General features: G+C 44.6%; 1 protein-coding gene across 10 annotated transcripts in view; it reads right to left on the bottom strand.

Moving 5' to 3' along the window:
• The window catches only part of RGS6 (regulator of G protein signaling 6), a gene marked incomplete at both ends in the record, with an annotated part of 422,024 nt that overhangs the window by 55,646 nt on the left and 351,437 nt on the right, over positions 1-14,941 (bottom strand). For 4 of the 10 annotated variants that reach the window (XM_084240513.1, XM_084240517.1, XM_084240519.1 and 1 more), the window contains 4 exons: positions 2,684-2,794; positions 10,445-10,506; positions 11,897-11,992; positions 13,668-13,742. In XM_084240513.1, the coding sequence (XP_084096639.1) occupies positions 2,684-2,794; positions 10,445-10,506; positions 11,897-11,992; positions 13,668-13,742 (344 nt within the window). The remainder of the gene's footprint in view (positions 1-2,683; positions 2,795-10,444; positions 10,507-11,896; positions 11,993-13,667; positions 13,743-14,941) is intronic. The other 6 variants (XM_084240516.1, XM_084240521.1, XM_084240522.1 and 3 more) reach the window with 3 other exon arrangements.

Below are 14,941 nucleotides of genomic sequence, written 5' to 3'. Positions count from 1 at the left end.
GGGCCCTCCCTCGTGGTGTAGGGATTAAGTCCCAGTGCTATCACTGCTATCACTGCTGCGGCCTGAGTTTAATCTCAGGACAGGGAGCTGCCCACACGGCGCTGCAGGCCTCTCCTGTCTTGCCTGCTGCTCCCCTCAGCAGTGTATTTCGTCAGTCTGCCTGTTTTGTTCCCCATTCTGTCTCTGCTGAATCCTCTTACTCCCCGCACTTCTGACCTACACCCCAGTTCTTCTACACGTAAATAAATAAACAGGGCCTCCCCGGTGGCACAGCGGTTGAGTGCTGGGCTGCGAAGCTGTCCGCAGCCTCTGCAGCGCTGGTTCAATCCCCGGCCGGCCGGCGAGGGTCCCGCATGGCGTGCAGACTTCTCTTGCTGCACTAGCTGCTCCCTTCAGTAGTGTATTTTGTCAGTCTGCCTGTTCTGCTCCCCACTCTGGCTCTGGTGAATTCTCTCACCCTCCTGCACTTCTGACTGTACCCAGTGCTTATATAAATTAAAAATAAATAAATAAATACATCTTTAAAAAAATTTTATCACCTGGGTCATATAACCAATTTATTAATTAAATAAGTTACACCCATGCAAGGGGTCACGATGTAGGTGTTAAAAAGTATAAGGAGGATCTATGTGTGTTCACATGGAAAGACTGTTATATCACTAGTTAAAAACTATAGAACATTATAGATATAATGAACTCATTTGTGCAAAAGAATATGATTAGACACTCAATTAAGGCTCCCAAATTTTCTGAGTTCATGGCATCCTTAGTGTTTCAGCTGCCCCCAGGCAAACAAAAAGCAAGGCAAACAAAAAAGCAAACAAATCCTAAGTCAGCTCCAAAAAATTTAATAACAACTTGTGTCCTAACAACTTGGTAGCTATTTGAAGTAGATATACACTGAAAGAAAAATTATCAATTTACTTCGTTCTTTTTTTTAAAGATTTATTTATTTATGCATACAAGAACTGGGATACAGGTCAGAGGTGCGGTAGGTGAGAGGATTCACCAGAGACAGACTGGGGAACAGAACAGGCAGACTGATTGAAATACACTGCTGAAGAGAGCAGCGGACAAGTCAGGAGAGGTCTGTTGCGCCTTGTGGGTAGCTCCCTGACCATCTGGGGTTCGAACTTGTGCTGCAGAAGCTTTGGATAGCTTCACAGTGCTGTGCTTAACCCCTTGTGCCACTAGGGAGGCCTAATTCACTTTATTCTTAAATAAACACACTGCATGCCTGTTGGACTCCATGCATCATTCTCATGCTTTGGAATCAATTGGTGCCTGTTACCTTCATTCCTATTCCATGTTGACTTTTGCATAGTACTTGCTTTTTATCACAGCAACTGAAAACCCAGCTTTGCAAAGAGATGACATCATTGGAAGGAATGTAGTGTGATCATATGCCAAATACCACTGTGTTTCCTCAAAGATTTAGAATGTGACTCTGAGGTCCCTGGTGCAATTTGGGAACATGGCATTAGACTATGAACAAAGGTTCATTCTGGAAAGTGAGATGGCGTTGGAGAAAGAATTTTCTACGTTATGTACATCTCACTGGTTTGATTTTTTTTCTTTTTTTGAAAAGATTTATTTATTTATGCATACAAGAACTGGGGTACAGGCCAGAGGTGTGGGTGGTAAGAGGATTCACCGGAGACAGAGTGGGGAACAGAACAGGTAGATTGACTGAAATGCTGTTGAGGGGAGCAGGGGGTGAGCCAGGAGAGGTCTGCTGCGCCATGTGGGTATCTCCCTGGCCAGGGATTGAACTCAGGCTGCAGTGGCTGTGGTTAGCTTCACAGTGCTATGCTTAACCCCTTGTGCCCTAGTTTGAATTTTTTATAATAAGCATTGATGACTTTAGTTTTTTCCAATTCAAGAAACAAAACAAAACAAAAAGAGTAAGCATGAAAGTGAATGAGGGGATATCAAGAAAAACCCAAATAGAAAGTTGTTTTGTTGAGGGGCAGAAGGTGCAAAGTCACACCACACCGGCATCATCCACGCACTTCTTTCCATACTGTGACAACAGTCCAGAGCCCTCTAGGCTTGGCCCCTCAGCCAATAAGTAGACACGCTTGCTTTCCCCACGGGAAAGGAGGGGCTCAATGTGATAGCTGTTGCCCATTATGAAGAGCAGAGTGCAGAAAACCACAGCTCTGCTGCATCTGATTGGGGTCTAATCCTAACTCTGCCACCAGCTTGCTGTGTGACCTCAGGAAAGTTTATTAACTCCTCTGTGCCTTAGTCTCCTCATTTGTTTACTGCTGAGAATAATGTTGACCTGTTGTGGGGATGCCATGTAAGGCATTTACTATGTGGTCAGTATGGAATAAATGCTCGGTGTTATTATTGCTGCTGCTTCTTAATATGAAAAAACCAATTGACCAACAGATTCTTTCCCTTCAGTGACCAGAAATGGGAGATGTGAGGGACTGTCCCAGTTATTGCAATGTCCAAAGAGTCAGAGAGAGGTGAGAGGGAAGCCAGAAAGATCCATTTACAAACAAGAATTATGAAAGACAAACCGTGAGTAAGCAGAACTCAGTCTGGAAGTTACTTGAGGGCTCTCTGTTCTGGTGATAAAATACGAGAGGAAATCCTGTGATCTCATAATTTCATAACCTTTCTTTCACATCCCTCTTACTTTTAAACATGAAAATGCATTTTTTTTTTTTACCTCATCTCTATGTCCCATAAAGCAACATCGTCGCTGATCCAGGGATTGGACGGCTCAGCCGGTGTGATCAAAGGATCGTATTCCACATACTGTTCCGTGTAAGTGATCAAGCTGCAGGAGAGGATAGAAACAATGGGTTGACTACACAGGATACCATTTATACTTCATGCAGAGAGGGTAAAAGGCCTTTGAGTCTGCTCCGAGGCTGAGGTCATTTCCTAGGAGTAAAAGGTAGTGCAAACGGAGAGAGCAACATGGTTGAGGAATACAGTGTTAACCCTCATGCTGTCTCTCTAGGGGGTTGGATGAAGCAGGTAGAGACCCTGGAGGGTGAGGATTCTGCCAACATGGAGGAGCTAGCACAGAGAACATTGCTGGGTTCCTGCTCAGTTTTATCAATCTCCCAGGAAGTGCCCCCTGCACATGTAGAGGGCTATTTCAGGGGCTGCCATGTATATGTAAGTCCTGCATCTAGTCATGGCAGAATGACCAGGAATGGTCACCGAACCCAAGCTGGGTAGCACAAAAGTGAAACTGGGAGCTGTCATGGATCGAAGTGTATCCCCCCCAAATTCCTATGTTGACACCCTACATGCAGTGTGACTGTTTCTGAAGATAGATCCTTTAAGGAGGCAATTAAGTTTCAATGAGGCCCTACAGGCAAGATCCTCATCTTAGAAGACTGTCCTTAAAAGAAGAGGAAGGGACACCATGGTTGTCTCCTCTGTGTGTGCATGTAGAGGGACAGCCACATGTGGACACAGCAGGAAGATGGCCACCTGCAAGCCAGGAAGAGTGGCCCAACACCAGAAACCTGCCCCATTGGCACCTTCATCTTGGACTTCCAGCCTCCAGACAAAATATATCTGTTGTTTAAGCCACCCAGTCAGTGGTGTTTTGTTAGGGTAGCCTGTGTTAACTAATCAGAAGGAAATGGAAAAAATATAGAAAGTTCATTAGGAAAATAATTTCTCATCAAGCAGTTATAACATGCTTGTTCCCTTAGCACTGCTTCTGCCTGATTACTATATGGATTTGTTATTTTCAAATGATAAACTCACATCCTTAGACAGGTTAGTGAATGCTCTCACCACCATCATCAGCTACTCTATGATGCTTCTTGGGTGGAGGTGTGGAGCTGGCTGATTTGTTCACACACTCCTGTCCCACTCTTTAGAGTCAGGGGCAAAAAGTCACCACATGACCACCCAAGGTAAAGCCTGTAATCAGTCAGTCATTCAATCAACATTATCCAGCACCTACTGGTGCCATGAAATAGTGAAGCACTTCTGGATCACAGGAAGGTGCTGGTGCTGAGCTAACAGAACTCACAGCTTCCCATTACACTGATCACTCTTGGGTATTATAGCTATATTTATACACATATTTTACATACATACATACATATTTATTTATATATGCATATGATATCATATATTTATACCTATGTAAAACATGTATTATATAAAACATAATTTGGGAGGAGTATATACAATGGAGGTTGTTATCATGATAACTTCCCAACTTAGATTGCTGGTTAGGTCCTACCTTTGAGAAACCTAGAGAGGATGGAAATAGTGAAAAAAAATTCAGAAAACTTAGTCTGACCTCTTGAAAAATTTGGAGAAAAAGTTTTAGATTTTACCTTCTCTTCCTTACCAAAAAAAGAAAGACTCATAATGCTGCTAAAAATTGTATAGAATGTGACCTAAAAGAGCATGGGGGGTAAGCTGGAGAAAGAAGAGGTGCTGTTCATTGTGGGTTGAGGCTTCCTCGGAAGGAATCTGAGGAGCAGAGTTCACGTCTGGGATCCTACCAACAGGGCAGGTAGGGGAGAGATGGCAAAATCCCCTCTGCTCTGGGAGGAGGGGCAGTGAGCGAGGTGGCTGCTACAGAAAGGCCCATTCCTGGGGAAACAAGGCAAGGCAGGCACAGCTTTAAGGAAGAGGGACTCTCAATCCATCTTGGAAATACAATCGAAATGTGGCTGAGCACACACTAGGAAATCAGGACCTCCAACTGGGAAGGAACCTTGGAAACTGTGTGAAAAGGGGTTGGATAGCAGGATATATTTGCCCCCCCCCCCCATGGAATGGGCATTTTCTTTTCTTTTCTTTTTTTTTAAAGATCTATTTTATGCATACAAGAGCTGGGGTACAAGGCCAGATGCGCGGGAGGGTGAGTGGATTCACCAGAGACAGAGCAGGGAATGGAACAGGCAGACTGAAGAAATACACCGTTGAGGGGAGCAGCGGGCGAGACAGGAGAGGTCTGCTCGCCATGTGGGTTGCTCTGAGGCTGGCAGGGATCGAACCAGCACTGCAGAGGCTGTGTACAACTTCACAGCACTGTGCTCAACCGCCTGCGTCACCAGGGAGGCCCAGAATGGGCATTTTCTAAACTACAAGCCACAAAAGGGAATTGGGGCAGGAAGATGGTCTGATTAGAAAAAGGAATGAAAAGTAGAGTAGCACTGAGAGACAGAAAAGCAAGCTTGGTTCCTGTCAATTAACTAATCTTTTTCATATTAGAGAAGGTAGGGAGGAGAGTGAATATAAAGAAAGAACTTAATTGCAGGTCACCCAGAAAAAAAACATCTAATATAGAAACTCAGGATGACTGTCGGGATGTGGTGGTGGATTCAGCCTCTCAGAAAGAAGAGCACATGTCAGGCCACGTATCTTGTCCTTCCAGATACGGATCTGGATAAAAGCAACCTGGTAATCATGTTTCCTCTGTGTTTTTTTCCTGTCACCTAAGATGGGCTGGGAGAAAGGAGGAGCCAGGATCCATGGTGTCTGGAATTTCATAAAAGCAAAGTTGTAATGACCTCCTTGGCCCCTTCTTCCCCCCTTCTCTGAAGCTATCATTAGACATGAAATTCACAGGCTTCTATCACCCTAGCAGGTTCTTAATAGACCCTTAAGGTATCCAGTCCTTTGCTGTCTTATCTCATTTCATTAATTACATTTCATGATCACAGAGGGTCAAGAGGCAGAGGAAGAACCAGCATCCAATTTCAGGGAGCAGCAGCGATCTTGAGATGGGCCAGCAAGGTGATGGTGAAGAAATCAATTCAGCAGTCAGCCGTGACACACACATGACCTCCAGGGACAGGTAAGGGCAAGTCAAGTACAGGAACAGATATAAAATGCTACAGCTCATCTCTCCAGGTGGGGGCAGCATGGCATGATGCCTGCAGGGCCAGGTGTGGCTCAGGGTCACTGCCAGTGGGCAAAAGTATCTCGGAAAATCCAGCAAAACATTAAGGCTTTCCAGACAATTTGGAACTACAGCACATAGATTTTTGCACTTGCAAAATTGGTTTGTCCAGTACTCTTAGGCTTGGGTGAACTGAAATAAAACACCCTCCAGGCTGGCAAAGAAGAGTAAGAATTTATTATTTAGCAAGTTCAATGACTGAGAAAAAATTGGTGAGGTAAGTGACCAGAGGCACCTCTAAGCAGTGTGCGCAGATGAATAAACTCTATGCCTCTTGGCATGTTGTCTCTTGTTTAGAAGAAGACTCTTTTGCTTTAGAATCAAGACTATGGACATGGTTATTCAATTTCCTGGCATAGTCGATCAATTTCAAACAAAAAATTGGAGTCTATTTTCCCAGCCCTTGAATCTGGTCTGGACTTGTGATTTGCTTTATCTGATAAAATGCAGCAGAAGAGAGGAGCACCAGTTTCAAACCTCAGGAGGCTCTGCATGCTTCTGCCCTCTCTCCTAGAATGCTGCTGTGCCGGTGGGGGCAACTAGCCTGCTGGCAGTGAGAGACCATGGCAGGGGAGAGCACAGTTGTCCCAGCTGAGGTCATCCCAAGCCACCTGAAGCCAAACATCTGAGATAGTCCAGGTAAGATCAGTTGAGCTGCCTACTCAATCCCAGCTGCACATGGACACGAGGGTGAGCTGATGAAGCCAGCGGGCTCATAGATAGGTGAGAAAATGCCTATTGTTGGAAGCTACTATGTTTTGACGGGTTTTGTTACTCAACAATAAGTAGCTGATGCACTTGGTTTGCTACTGACAAGAAATAGGGTTGGTTGGAGAGGAGGAAGAACTATTAAAGTTTGTTGACTGGAAACAAGAAAATAAGCCAACAGCTACAAAGCAGAAATAGAGACTCAAAGAGCTTAACGGTCTGGGGCCATGAGGGAAAGGGAAGCAGTTGTGGCACTTTGTATGACCTCGGTCACCGAGCTTTAAAACCCAGTCTAGGAACATGACCCTCAGTCATCCAGAAGAAGGAACTGACAGGTGGTGTCTCGGCTTTAGGAAGCAAGCACATAAACCATTTCTAAGGAAGATTCTCATCTAAAAGAGCTAAAAGGAAGAGCTTAAGGTGTTAAGGGTATTTTATCCAGAAATTGCATTTGTGCATATGGGATCATACTTTCTGAAGCAAAAGCTGGGTAACATCTCAGGCACTGTTTCCAGGTGCAATGGACAGCCTGGGAAATATGGTTTGGTTGCGGTGGTATTCACACTCATAGGGACAATAGGGCAGAATAATGAAACCGCTGAGTAAGAAAATCTGTGCTGGATGCTAACCTCTTTGTGGGACCCCTCTCTACCAAAGGTGGCAGGTAGTAGTGACACAGGGGTCAGACGAGGCAGACACACCGACTGTGGCTGGCAGGGCAGCCTCAAGGGTTCTCTGTGTAGCGAGAGGGTGGGCACAAAACTGCCATTTGCAGGGCCAGCCTCACTCCTTGGCCAGCCCTTTGTTCCTTTGAATGCCATCCACCAGTTCATTCCAGTCTCATGCACATGAATTTGGCTCCCTTCCAAAGCACCATTAGGCACCACACTGGAAAATAGTAATAATCACTCACATGTGCTAAGTACCAAGCACTGAAGCAAGCTCTGTCATGGGTTAACTCCTTCCCCTGTCAGTAAGGACTATTGCTCTCTCCCCTTTAAAGAGGTGGAAACAGAGGCACAGAGAGGCGAAGTCACTTCCTCGAGGTCACACAGTTAGAAAAGGCACTGGCAGCATCAAACCCAATGGTTCCCGCCTATCCCCCAAATGGTTCTGTTTTGCCCTTTTTCACAGTTTTCTTATTCCCATCCCAGCGGGGCCCGGATGCACCCTGTGACACCCCCTCCCCCCACCTATGGCCCTTGAATTTCAGGAACTGGATTTTCATGACACCACTGCTCCTGCTTCTCCCCAATATCAATTCTCAAGGAACTAACTGAAAAGGGATAAAATCCTTTGCCAGATGCCTCCTGGCGAATTACCACCCACCACCCAGAGCTGGCCTGGGAAGCCAGACCTGGAGTGGGTGTGTGCCCACCTGAGATAACTCAGCTTTCACCTCTGGTGTGTCCAGTAGCTGCCAGCACCACCTCCCTGTCCCCACCCCTCCAAAGCTGCCGACAGACCGGGGCTCCAGGCTGCTTTATCTCCTGCTACCACCCGGCTCCTCTCCTTCTGCCCTCTCTGTCTGGGAGTTTCCTTGTGGCGCTAATGAAAAACCCTGGTGTCACATTGAAAAGTTGCCAGTTATTGCTGCTGGGAATACAATCCAGTCACTTCTGGGCGGAGACTCGTGAAAGCCTTAGGCTGAGGAGTGAGGAGTGGCTGGTACGAATAATCTCTTCAAGGCTTCAAGGCTAGAGGCCTCTCCAGCATAATTAGATGGTACCAGGTGGCACCCCTACCTCCCTGACAGCACATAAACAAACAATAGGCACTGCGGCCTCCTCCCCTACCACACTGAGGCTTTCTCCCTGGCCAGTCTCAGCACCTGGGGCCTCAGCACACCTGCCCGGTGGTAGGGGGCTCGGCCTCCCTCAGGTTCAGGCTCTTTCCTGAATGTAAGAAAAAGCTGGGTGTCCTTTCTGCTGTGACTTCTCGGGTCAGTCTTAGAGGCTGGCAGTGGCTTCTCCAAGCTCCCAAGGGGTCCCATGAAGCCACTGGAAGAATATTCAGAAAGCAAGTTGCTGCGATCTGCTTACAATCACTGAATCTGAATCCCTAGAGTCAGGGTTTTGGTATTTCCATTCGTAACCCCTTAACCTCCATCTGCCACCTGGACTACCAGTCTCCAAACCAGGGGATCTGAATAATAGACCCAAGAATGATGCACCCTCAGACAAGTCACCTAGGATTGCAGACTCTCAAGTGTCCTTTGCAGACCAGACATAGCTGGCACAACACTCACAACATCCTAGGGCAGCCATTTCTGTCTCTCTCTCTCTCTTTCTTTTTTTTTGGGGGGGGGGGGCGGTAAAAAAAGTTCATAGTTCCTCCACAGGCCGTGGCACCAATGGAATTTAGATCATTCCAGTGATTTCACTCACAGGCACTCTTCTGGGACAAAGGCAACCACAGTGAGATCTGAAAAGCAGTATTAAAACCAGCTACTCTGGGAGTACGAATAATCTCTTCTTCTTAATGATGGGTTAACTGATAGTGGGGTGAGGTGGCTTCTACGGAGTTAGCGAAAACAGGGACTCCAGAATAATTGGTGTAAAGGTGAGCTCCAGCCAAGGCAACCCTCCGAAGTATTTGCAGTAGGGAAAATAGGAATATCAGTGATTCTCAATGGGGTCAATTTACCACCCCCTCCCCAATCCCTAAGGATGTATGGTAATGACTGGAGACATTTTTGGTTACAATTGCGAAGTGGAGTTTTGATATCTACTGGGTAGGGGCCAGGGATGCTGCTGGATATCCTATAATGCATAGGACAGTTTCCTGCAACAAATTCAGCTCAGAATATCAATAGAGACACTATTGAGGAACTTTGGTGTACACGTGAGCTACCCTGTGAGACATGAGTCCAAATCCAGGGATATCTGTGACTCCCCGAAGGCAGGGCATTAATTCAGGTTTTTGACTGGGGAGTGGGCTTCCCTTAGCCTCACATTGCTGTTATTTATCTAGAAAGAAAATATGAATCACCCCAGGGCCAGCAGTGAAAGGCTGAAAACACCAGCCCCCTGTATGACCCAGGCTTACAGAACATTTCACTCTGATATGCTAAATGCTAAGACCCCACCTAAACCCTTGATCCTTTAGCTATCTGTCATTGCTTTAACAGTAGCATATGGATGAACAAACGCTCAGCATTAGGCTGCCTGACCAGACTTATCCCATACAGATTCCCAGGTGGTCACCCCTCTTTCCTGAGACTTCAAAAACAGACTATTTAGTTGACAAAATTGAATCTCCCGTGAGTTAACGGAGTGGAACCAGCTACTGGTGCAGATTGTAGCACAAATGCTCCTGCACAAGCCAGGCTGGAGGTGCCAAATATTTTCTTTCCAGTTGATTCGATGCAGTTCAGTGGTTGATGGTGTGTGGAGGCGGAACGCCTCCTGATGGTCCAGTCCCCTCCTGTTTGTGCAGCCAGCACCTCAAAGGGCACAGATAATTTCCTTCATCCTATAAAGTGAATCTAGGCATTTTATAGCTTAAAGGGGAACAGAGCAATTCCATTTGAATTAATCAAGAGGCTGAAGGCAAAAGCGCATGATGTAGCTTTTAAGGATGCTCTTCCTGATTGACAAGGACCCATAGCCACCTCCCTGGAAAAGCTTTAGCAACAGAAGATTTCTTGACACCATTCAAGGGAGGTCTGTTACCTTAGATGTACTAACACAGGGCCTGTGGTTTTTTCACCCATCAGTTTAAGAAATGACTGTGGTCTGCCTCTTGGCATTATTTATTAGCAATGACCCTGGGACATTTCTCCTTTGTTACATTAGAAGATAGCTGGAATATTATTGAGGGGAAACATACCTTTCAGCCACTTTGGACATTTTTAAACAATGTCTGTCAATCTGTGCATTCAAAAATGTTATCTGGGGGAAGAGAAAACAGGGGTGTTAAGACCAAGATAAACCTCTATTTATCCCAAGAATTCAAATTCTACATTTTCATCAAGATCCAAATACCTTTTCTGGAAAGACTTTGCACTTCAGCAACCATTCAGCACCTTTGTATTTTTCTGCCACACTTAAGATTCACACTTCAATTTAGCCTATGTCACTTAGCTTTCAGTACTGTGTTCTAGCTAAAGTCTTGATCCCCCAAAGTAATTGCAAACTGAAAGGGAGCATATATAGACATAGACATACCTCATATCATACTTTGCTTTATTGTGCTTTGAAACACTGCATCTTTTTTTTTTTTTTACAAGTGTCTCCACCAGCAAAAAGAGAACCATTCATAGGAGGCTAAGGTGATGGTTGGCATTTTTTAAGCAGTAAGGTATTTTTAATTGAGGTATGTACACTGATGTTCAAAAACATAATGCCATTGCACAATTAACTCCAGTAAAGCATACATGTGGTGAGAAACAAAACAAACAAACAAACAAACAAACAAACAAACAAACAAACAAACATGTGACTCTTATGGCAGTATTTGCTTTATGGCAGTGGTCTGGAACCAAACTTGCAGTATCTCTGAGGTATGACTGTATACTGCAAAATTTAGCAACAGCATGGACAAGTAATGAACACACACTGTAAGGATCTGGCTTAACTAGCTCCAGTGACCTTCCTCTGCTCATTTTTCATGCCTACATGGCAGATTAGAATCATTCCACAGCTATTTTATATACACCTGTTTCCTCTTCTCCAGTCAACAATAAACTTGTCATGGGCAGACACCTAACAATTTATTCCTTTGAATTCTTGCCCAGAAGTCAGTAAGATATAATGTAAAGAGTAGATCCTAAAATTACTTCATTACTAGGAAAGTCCAAAAAGGAGTAATAATTAGATATTGACTTCTGACCTGGGTTGACCAGTTAACCCATCGTCAAGAACAAGGTAGCATTGAAATGACATTGACAAGGGGGGTTCTTTATTTTCAAATGTTCCTTTTGAACCATAGCCATAAAGTCAGTGGTGTGGCACTGGTTTGCTCTGGAAGTGCATTAAAATTCTAAAGACCCCACAGTGTCTGAGTGCCTCCCTGCTCCAGCTCCCACAGCAGTCACCCAAGGCACTGGGATCACCCATTGATGTCCTTCTCTAGAGTTGCTGGAGGAATGCAGCAGAAAGTTTTCCCTCTCAAGCTTCCAGGGTTGTTCACACACAGACTCAAAGGCTCAAGTGCCCCACAGCTGGATTCCACTGTGGTTTACAGGAACTCAAAGCTTCCACAGCCTTCAGAGGTGAACATTCAAAGCATTTTTAAACTGGCCATGCCTCCCCATGGGAGTGCAGGAGTCACTTCATTCACCTGTTTCCGGATGTCCTCCTTTGTAGTTTTTCTGACTGGCTGACTGGGTATGTGCAAAGGGCTTGACTGGGCATCTTCAGTCACACCATACACTGACTAGAGAAGAAGCAAGAACATAGAATCATGTACCCTGAATGTAGAAGAGGGCCTCCTGGGACAGCTAGTTTGACTACTTATCCAATGTTTCCAATCCCCTCTGTGACATCCTGACAAGAAATGATCAGTATCTGCTTGAATTTTTTCAATGATGGCAATTCTGCCTCTTGAGACATCACATCCCATCTTTGGGTAATGGCTGTTGGAAAATATTCCCTCTTACTGAGCTGAAAATGGACGCCTTGAGTATCAGTGTTTCTACAAACATGGTCCTTAGGTCATGTACAAAGACTCATTTAGAAATACTTGGTAAAGCTGAACATTGCAGAGCCACACCCCATATGTAACTGAATTAGAAACTGTGTGGGTGGGGTTTGGGAACCTGCACAAAATACCCACAGGTGATTTTGAGGCACAAGAAATTCAAGAACAATTGCTAAAGATGATGCACTAAAGATCTCTAGGTTTTCTGTTGGCCCACAGGGGACACACCCATCTGGTGCAAACTTGAGATGGCAGAGTTTCAGATTTTTTCCTTTCCAGTTAAACAGTCTCCTGGCCTCAGTTTCTCTACATGTTCACAGCTTTGGCTACTTTTTAAGCTGTTCTTTGTGTTTGGGAGCAGATTAAAAATAATCTTTGCGAATGTATAGTTGAAATCTATAAAACCCTGAAGGGCTCAGATAAGGGTGGAAATGGGCTCCATGAAATTCTGGAATACTATCATTTTGGGGGTCCTTAAAGATGAAATGAGGACATTTTAAAACTAACATTATAAACTATAATACAGTGGGCATCATTATCTTAGTGAAGAACAAAATATATAGGCAAATTCAAGAAGTTTATCCTATCCTATCCTATCCTATCCTATCCTATCCTATCCTATCCTATCCTATCCTATCCTATCCTATCCTATCTTATCTTATCTTATCTTATCTATATGAGTGAGTGAAAGGATTACTCGTGACAAGAAATACAGATGTTTGGGGACCCATCTCTCACCTTTTGGAATTAATATTATGGAGGACTGCTTTGTCCTAAATATGGTCCCGGTGTTATTCTAAGGGTGGGATGTACCAACTTGGGATGGCCTGAGTGTGCCACCCTTGGGTGTACCATTACCACGCATTTCCAATAGTGAAACACCATGATCTTTGACTCATTCATAGTTGGGCAAGAGGTAACTTGAGTTTGGAAGATTAAAATACACTAACAGATTTCCATTTGTTTCAAACATCAAGTTTACCTTCATGTGTTAGACTTTGCTACTTTCCGCGTTTAGTTTCCTTTCATAGAGACACCTGCTACTCTCCCTTCAACCTCACTATATGGTGACCCCACATGGGAAGTCCCTGTAGCAGCCCCCATTCTGGTGCCCACACCCACTCCTGATATCCTTTGCGTTTCCAACACAGCCTGGACACTGCTGCCTGTTGGTGCCTTTCATCCCCTGCCAGACTATGGGCTTTGTGAGGATTTGCTACAGTGTTTCAGCAGCAAGAACAGTGCCAAGAACACATCAGTAACTGCATAAATATTTGTAAGATAAATGAATGAAATAGTTTCAAAGGATAAAATGCAGTAGAATTCCAAACAGCAAATTATAGTTTGAACAGTAGCAGAAATGGAAGGGCTGTTCACACCACGAATTTTTAATTCAGCTAAACTAGCGAACCTTTTTAACCTTTTGTGGATTCTTCAAACGTCGACATTTTCTGATATCCATTTCTGTTGTGTTCACACAACCTGGCTGAGAAAAAAAAAAGATGATCACATAAATTACTAAGTAAAAATCACTCCTCTTCCAATATAGCCCAAGTGACACCATCAGAACCAACTGGTATCTTTCCCATCACAGATAATTCACAATGACTTCCATTTTGCCTTTTATAATTTTTTTACAAAGATGTTTTGCCTCCAATATGTATTCCTCCACAGAGTTCTCATATGAAACATAAAAGCTTACCTCATACTCTCTAAGGCTGATAGGTAGAGGGGATAGCTACAGTTTCTAAGAGTAAACTTATTCAAAAAGTGGCCAAGTCTTTTCACCACAGCCTTTGTCACTTCACTGACCCAGACATTAAAAACCTCCCAATATCGATCTCCCTGGTGGTGCAGAGGTTGAGCACTGGGTTGCAAAGCTGCCTGCAGAGGGTCCCACGTGGCGCGCAGACCTCTCCTGCCGCCCGCTGCTCCCCTCAGCAGTGTACTTGGGTCCTTCTGCCTGTTCTGCTCCCTGCTCTGGCTCTGGTGAATTCTCTCACCCTCCCGCGCTTCTGACTGTACCCAGTGCTTGTATAAATAAATAAATCTTAAAAAAAAAAACAAACAAAAAACCTTCCAATATCAGGATGGGGAATTATTTCTTTGGTTTTGCTTTTCACTGGCTTTTAGGAAGGCCAAAATAGTTTATTCATTTTTAGTTCCATTTCATGAGGGGAACACAATATTTGCTTTAAATGAAGTTAAAATACAATCGAACCTCATTTTTCAAGGAGTTTGTACTTCTGACTTTGTCCACCTGATAAAATTTACTCCTGCTCCCCAAGTCAATGCTCTTGGTCATTCGTTTGTGGACTCGCCCTGAGCGGCCGCAATTCTGAGCCCACCATGAGCATGTGCTCAGCTGAGGCTGATAAAGTGGCTCTGCCTGATGGCTGCATCTCACACTAAGCATCATTTCACACTCATTTCAGTCTAAGTGGTGCCTCGTTTCCCACATTTTTGAGATTGTTGGTGGTATGACTGGTTAAGATGACCTCCAAGCACAGGCCGGAGGTGCTATCCAGGGTTCCTAAGCACAAGATGACTGGATGTGCCTTATGGAGAAAAAAATACATGTTAGAGAAGCATCCTCCAGGCTCCTCAGGCTCCTCCAGGCTCAGTTGTGCTGATGACCATGGGGGTCAGTGTTAAAGAATCAACACCACATAGCTAGTGTCTTAA

The sequence above is a fragment of the Talpa europaea genome (assembly GCF_964194135.1).
Source record: "Talpa europaea genome assembly, chromosome: 8".
Classification (NCBI taxonomy): domain Eukaryota; kingdom Metazoa; phylum Chordata; class Mammalia; order Eulipotyphla; family Talpidae; genus Talpa; species Talpa europaea.
This window is presented reverse-complemented; position numbering and strand designations above follow the sequence as displayed.